General features: G+C 44.7%; 1 protein-coding gene across 1 annotated transcript; it reads left to right on the top strand.

Moving 5' to 3' along the window:
* Positions 1-424: 424 nt before the first annotated feature.
* On the top strand, positions 425-671 carry LOC308432112 (diphthamide biosynthesis protein 3-like; the record flags this gene model as incomplete). The annotated part of the gene is given in 3 exon segments (XM_080931831.1): positions 425-464; positions 467-484; positions 487-671. Coding segments are annotated over 3 exon segments (243 nt in total).
* Between the last annotated feature and the right edge of the window lie 6879 nt (positions 672-7550).

Raw genomic sequence — 7550 nt, 5'->3', positions numbered from 1 at the left:
GAGAACTCCAGAGAATATTTAGAGTTTGTGAAGCCTAAGGACCTACGTTACTTTTGACCCAGAAGCCTGGAACACCAGTCAGCTGTGAATGTGGCTTTTGTTAACCAAGTTGCCACTGACACCCATTGGAAGCTTCAGTGCCTGGATGGTTTTGTGAGTAAACAACTGACTGAGTCAGTAGCCATAGCTGAGGTTTTCTCCAACCAGTAGACCCCTGAGGGTCGACTGACTGACCAGAGGAATTGTGGAAGTGCTAGCTGATGCCTGGAGCAGAGGCAGTCCTGATGAGAGAGAGCTGAAAAACCTAGCTCTTAGAAGGGACAAAGGTGAAGTGACTGTTCCTGCTCCAGGGTGGGCCGCAAAGCCCACGCCTACACTGCCTGGGCACAGCTAGGCGAACTGCTGAGGTACCACCTGGGTGACCATGGCGGTGTTTCATGATGAGGTGGAAGCAAAGACTTTCAATAGGACGAAGACTCAGAGACATTTTCTACCCCTGCCCATGTGGGGATAACTTCTCCATCACCAAGGAAGATTTGGGAAATGGAGAAGATGTGGCAACGTGTCCTAACTGCTCACTCATTATAAAAGTGATTTATGACGAAGATTGGTTCCTGTGTGGAGAAACAGTCCCAGCACCTTCAACTAAAAGAGAGTTAGTTAAATGCTGAAGAAGCTTTCAGGAACCCACATCCTGAACAGCAGGGGCTAAGCCCGGGTGGATGGATCCAGTGCAGAGTCACCAGCTTTCTCAGTAGGCAGCTGTCCTTCGGATGGCTTCATGGGAGTGATTGTCATCAGCCGCTGACTTCAGCATAAAAAAGTGAGCCTGTGACATGTCAGCCCTGAATTCCATACCTACTGGGAACTGGAAGGATTTCTAATTGTCCATCTAAGTTTAAGGAAGAGCCTTGTGAACCAGCAGTTTTTCCTTCACTTGGGTGCATCATTTGAACATCTGAGAATTCATTTTTCTGAAAAAATAACATCTGTCTCAAAAAAAAAGGTGGGGGACAAAAGTAAGCCAGCCATGGAAGGAAAATTTGTCCTCCATTAGAGAAGGACCAATGTGCCTATTGCAAGGAAACAGCATTTGGAAGAATGAGTGACCTAAGACAAGTATTCTAAAAAAAAAAAATCAGAGAGGGGCCCAAAGGTTGTGGAATTAGAACTAGATGACTGAGGGTGTCAGGACTCAACCCCCACTCCATGAGCTCTGGGAAACCATAAAGTTGGAGGGGAAGCTCGTGGAGAGCTTTTGGGGCCGCCTCTAGAAACCTGGCAGGAATTTGACATTGGGTCAGGACAAGGAAGTAGGCTTCAGGCAAGAATTTGACTTTGGGCCAGGACCGGGAAGTAGGCTCAGATATCTTGGTCATCTTGATAAGCCCCTAGAAACAGTGATCATGAGACTTTGTTTATTGCCCTGCTTGTTCCTTGACTATTTGTGTTTAGTGCCTTGTCTGTTCCTTAACCTAGAACTGACCTTATTATCTGTATGTAATTAAAATAGTATGAAATAGACTGGGAATAAAAAAACCTGCCTTAGCCTCAAAACTGTCTGGGGGCATGCTACAGTGCCATCTGATTGTCTTTATCCTTTTAATCCTAGAAACTGCCCTCCCCTGCCTTTAGCCCTGGAAAACCCGTTGACTTACTGAGCTGGCTTGGTCAGAAGCCCATAGACTTTCTGGTGGATATGGGGGATCAATATTCTGATTTGAAACAATAGCTAGGGCCACTGTAAAATCAAAAAACATGGGTGCAAGGGGCAACTGGCACTAAGCCCTGTCCATGGGTGTACTGGCTGGTTTGTGTCAACTTGACACAAGCTGGAGTTATCACAGAGAAAGGAGCCTCAGTTGAGAAAATGCCTCCATGAGATCCAGCTGTAAGGCATTTTCTCAACTAGTGATCAAGGGGGAAGGGCCCAGCCCATTGTGGGTGATGCCCTCCCTCGGTTGGAAGACCTGGGTTCTACAAGAAAGCAAGCTGAGCAAGTCATGGGAAGCAAGCCAGTAAGTGGCATCCTTCCATGGCCTGCTCCCTGACCTGCTTGGGTTCCAGTCCTAACTTCTTTTGGTAATGAACAGTGATATGTAAGTGTAAGCTGAATAAATCCTTTCCTCACTAACATGCTTCTTGGTCATAATGTTTTGTGCAGGAAAACAAACCCTGACTAAGACAATGGACTTACACAAAGAAAGGTGGACTTTGGAGTGTGACTGGTAACTCATTTATGGTCATCCCAGGATTCCCATATTCCATGATGGGGAAGAGACCATTTTGTCCCAGGGGGAGTAGAAGCACTAGATAAGAATGGCCCCAATCATGTTCTGATCTTGGCCCTAGAAGAATACAAATTGTTCCTCAACCAGCCTCATATCCAAGCCTGTTACTTCAGAGATTTCTGGCAGAAGTCCCGGAGGTCTGGGCAGAAAAAAATCCAATGCGATTTGCTCATCATCAGGCCCTGGTTCTAGTCCAATTAAAGGTTGGGCCTACCCCAGCCTGAATTAGGCAGTACCCAATGGCCAGAAAAACCAGAACAGGAATCAATCCTCACTTTAACCAGCTCTGGAAAGTGGGGATTCAGATTCCTTGCCAATCAACATAGAATACTCCCATCCTTCTTTTCAAGAAGCCCTATTCCAACTACTATCAGTCTGTGCAGGATTTAAAGGAGGTAAATAAGTTTTATCTCATAGTCCCAAGCCTGCTGAGTAGCTTCCCTCCCAAGCACAGAAAGTATACTCTGCTTGACTTGAGGGATGTTTTCTTTGGCCTACCTCCGGTATGCAAAAACAGCCTCTATTTGCCTTGAGATGTCAAAAGTTGGAGAGAGGCTTCATCAGAAAACTGACCTGGACATGCCTGCCTCAAGGATTCAAGAACTCACCCACCATCTTTTAGAAGGCACTACTTGAGGACTTGGCTGAGTACTGGTTGACCCACCCCCAGATAATTGTGCTCCAGTATGTAGATGACATCCTGACTACAGCCCCTGACCTGGAGACATTCCAGGAGGCCATATGAGACCTGCTACAGGAGCTGAATCAACTTGGCTATGGAATGTCTTCTAAGAAGGCCTAATGTTGTAACCTATCTGGGGTATATACTCAAGGGGAGCCTGAAGTAGAAACTTAAGGATTCTTTGGAAAGTCAGTTAATTGTGTTGGAAGGTGTCTTGCTGGGGCAAACACATGAAGGAGTGTTTTCCTGAAGTGGGCACAGGTGAAAGACTAAGTCAGATTCATGAATGAATATTTTCCTGAAGCAGACACAGGAGTCAGGATTCTCTGCTACAGGAAACACTGGTTCCTTGTAGCTTCCATGGACTTGAGCTGATTGGCTGAGTGATGTCAGCTGAGACAGACACATATGCTGAGGCAAGACATGTGTTGAGGCAAATCCCATGCAGGACACACGAGGTTTGAAGTGTATAAATAGGACCCGATGGACAGTAATGGAGAAGGACCTAGGCTTGTTTTTAGAGCTAGCTGTGTAAGGTCTCGTGTCTTTGCTGATCTTTGCTTTGCTAAGAGACACACAGCCAAGAACTTTCCTCTTGGCATTTCTCTTGGTCACTCCTGTTGACTTGAGCCATGGCTGAGGCCTGGCTGTCTCTGTTAGGTTGTGCCACCATTGTTGATTCCTGTTTGTTATCTTGGCTTTACCAAACTGGACTGTTGGTGTATCCGTAAAGTGTTTGTGAGTAGACTGAGCTGCCTCTGCTAACCTGTGAACTAAACTACATATTTCCAGACAATACAGCAAGAGTTGTTACAAAGAACCTTTCTATACAGATCCACTTCCCTCATATCCTTTCTTTTCCACTACCTCTGGTGGGTGGTAGGCTACAAGAAAGGTTAAAGCATTTAAGAACCATCATTAAGAATAGTCACTTGAAATAAATTAAAGTTACAGGGGCCAAAACATACTGTTGGATGCCTGGAAGCAAACCATCCTTAGCATCCCAGTTCCATAAACCTGAAAGCAAATATGGGAATTTCTGGGATCTGCCAGGTTTTGTAGACTCTCAGTGCCAGGGTTCACTGAGATAGTCAAACCACTATATGAGGCCATAAGGGTCAAAGAAGATAAAATAGAATGGACCCTGAGACAGACATGGCTTTTAAGACTTTAAGAAAAGCCTTATTGGAGGTGCTGTCTCTGGTCCTCCTAGACATTCACAAACCTTTCCACCTGTATGTGGATGAGAAAGGGACTAGCAAAGGGAGTGCTTACCCAAACTTTAGGATCATGAAAGAGACCTGTGGCTTATTTGTCTAAGAGGCTGGACCTGGTGGCCCAAGGATTGTCAGGTTGCCTCTGCTAGTCAAGGACACTGACAAAATAACCATGGGGTAGGAACTTATCACCACCCCTCATGCTATTGAGAAGACCCTCAAGAATCCACCAGCCAGTGGTTTTCCACCACCACACTGGTGCACTTTCAGGCTATACTTTTAAATCCCCCTTGCATAAGATATAACCCATCATTTGCCCTAAACTCATCCACCCTGCTACCTGACCCACCCTTAGATGGGTCTATTGTTCTGGAGGTGGGGACACGTCATCCAGAATGGAATCGGGTCTGCAGAGGAGGTGGTAGGGGGCTTGAACTCTGTTATTTGGGCAAATGTTTTGCTGCCAGAAGTTTCAGTCCATAAAACTGAACTAAAAGGCTCCAACCCAGGCTTTAAAACTGGCACAACGGGCCATAGTTAACATCTACATTGACAGCAGATGTGCCTTTGCTACAGCTCATGTACATGGGTCCATATACCAAGAGAGGGGATTGCTGACTGCTGACGGATAAAAATAATCAAAAATAAGGGAGAAATACTTGCTTTACTGGAAGCATTAGTAATGGCTTCCTCTCAAAGTGGCCATATTCATCAGAAAGGGATAACAGAAATAGCCCAAGGGAACAGGTTAGCTGAGAAAGCTACAAGGATGCACACCTAAGCTTCCACTGCCAACATCCTGGTAACTTTGTTGCCCCCTGCATTCCCTGCCATCAGCAGTTCAGGAGATGAGGCCTAGATCTCTGTTTCCCAGAACTGGGCAAATCTAGGTAAGTCAGTTACAGGAAAAGAAACCACAGGCCAGAGGCAGCCAACCAGAAACTGCCCTGAGGTCATAAGTTGACCTGTCACCTGGCCTAAGGCCAGGGCAACAGTTTCCAGCTGCACCCCATCCCCAGAACCCTAGAAATCCCAACAACTCTCATTCTCCTAGAGATCAAGCCAACCAATCAATATAAAGGAGTTCTCTACCTCTCCCTGAAATTCCCTAAAGTGTTTTAAATTGGCCGTATGAGCTCACCTGGGTGTCTCCATTTTGGTAAGTAATAGACACCCCCTCCTCCCCACACACATATTGGACTTCTGCAAAATAAGCTGCTCTTTGCTTTTCCACACTACTTGAGTCCGGGATATCATTCTTTGATGAATTATGAACCCTTACAAAATTCCCAGTAATCCTGAATCAGTGACCCCCACCCAAAAATGTACAGCTGTGACTATCTGCTTGTTGCTTACACCGATAACTAAAGTCTGTTCTGAGTTGCCTTAACCACTTAATTTGGTAGAACACATCAGGTTTTTTTTTTCTTGCTTTCATAGATATTAAAGGTCTTTCTGTGTTTTTTTTTCCCTCCTCCTTCAAGGCAATCTCAAATTTGGCTCAGAGATAGACCTGCTAGCAGATAATCAATAAACCTTATAATTAAAATTGGATTGAGTAGATGGTCTTTTCCTAGGGGGGTCATGAATGCTATAACAGCCACTGTGTATTACTGTAGATTCTATAGTTTTGATAGGTTGCATAAAATTTTTATTTATTTATTTTTATTAAAAAATAAAAAATGGGGCTGGAGAGATGGCTCCGCAGTTAAGAGCACTGGCTGCTCTTCCAGAGGTCCTGAGTTCAATGCCCAGAAACCACATGGTGGTTCACAATCATCTGTAATGGGATTTGATGCCCAATTCTGGTATGCAAGTGTACATGCAGGCAGGACTTTATACACAATAAATATATAAATCTTTAAAAAAATAATAATGTTTTATCTCTTAACCATCCCTGAGGTCTCACTCCTCAGGCCCAACCCTGATATGGAGCCCCATGCAGCTCTGGAGCCCAGTCTGAGCTACCAACACGGCCCAACTTGTCTGCGAAACTCCCTTCCCCTTTTCTACCACCTGTTCTCCGCCTTTATCCCCGGGGTGTTTCTGTACCCCAAAATCCCACATAAATACAAGTCTACAGCATGATAGCTTTTCATACAGGTTTATATGTTCAACTCTCAATCCACAAACCCTCTACACAACAAGATTATATCAAATAGACAAAGATACAAACTGCCCTTCTATATGAGATACTAGACCTATAAAATCCTTAATGTTCATAGCTATTTAATGCCAATTAATATCACATGGGTCTAGCTGGTCCTTGGGAAACTCCATGTTGCAATGACCTTCACCCTCCGTCCTCTGACCTCCTCAGACCTCTCAGCCCTCCACCTCCCTCACCCAGCCCAGTCACTCACTGACTTTCCTTTATTTTACTAATTAAAATGGAAAGGTTCAGTTGGAGTCACGTAACTAGGCAGCCATTCTTGGTGAAGTGGAATTAACATTAAAATACAGCTTCAGGACAATCTACATGAGTTCTGTGTTGGTGATTTTTTTGGCTACCAATTTGACTATAATTGGAATTAACTAAAATTGAACTGAATTATTTGAAGCACAAAGACCCAACTTAAACCTGGAATTGTTTTTGTTGGTGTTAATGTTTTCAAATCCAATTTTTAATAACTGGAAATCGGCAGTTTAGTTCACAGGTTAGCAGCAGCAGCTCGACCCACTCGAAAACACTTCACAGGCACACCAGCAGTCCAGTTAGGCAGAGTCAGGATGGCACAAAGCATGAGTCAGCAGGAGGGACCCGAAGGGACTCCAGGAGAAGTTCTCCACTGTGCCTCTTTCAGGGAAGCAAAGTTCAGGGAAGACTGGAGAGCAACAAGCATTGCACAGTTTAGCTCTTTGTGCAAACCAAGCTCGGCCTCTGTCACTGTCCCTTGCACCCTATTATACCCTGCAAACCTCACGTGTCCTCCACAGGTCTTGCCTCAGCGTGTGTGTCCATCTCGGCTGACATCACTCTATCAGCCTGCGTCCACAGAAGTGGCAAGAAACTGCAGCACACCACCGGAAGTTTTTGGTGTGTTTCTTTCTTTGTGTGGAGTCCTGACAAATGCAACTCAATTACACAATTTAAGGCAGACCAATACATTCGCGTTGTTAACAAAGAATCCACCATGTGTCCTTTCATGTGTTTGCTTTAGTAGAAAATTCTTCTATGTCTGCTCTAGTGAAACATTTCTTCATGAGTTTGCATTTGTCTTTCACTGTGTCCACTTCAGGAAAGCACTCCTTCATGTGTTTGCCCTAGTAAAACACCTTCTAACACAACTGAATCTCCAAAGAACCCTGAAGTTTCCACTTCATGTTGATGTTTTGTTGTGGTGTTTGGTTCATTGTTGT

This window comes from Micromys minutus (assembly GCF_963924665.1).
Source record: "Micromys minutus genome assembly, chromosome: 18".
NCBI classification, from domain to species: Eukaryota; Metazoa; Chordata; class Mammalia; order Rodentia; family Muridae; genus Micromys; species Micromys minutus.
The sequence above is the reverse complement of the archived record's forward strand: the minus strand, read 5'-3'. Positions and strand labels throughout refer to the sequence as shown.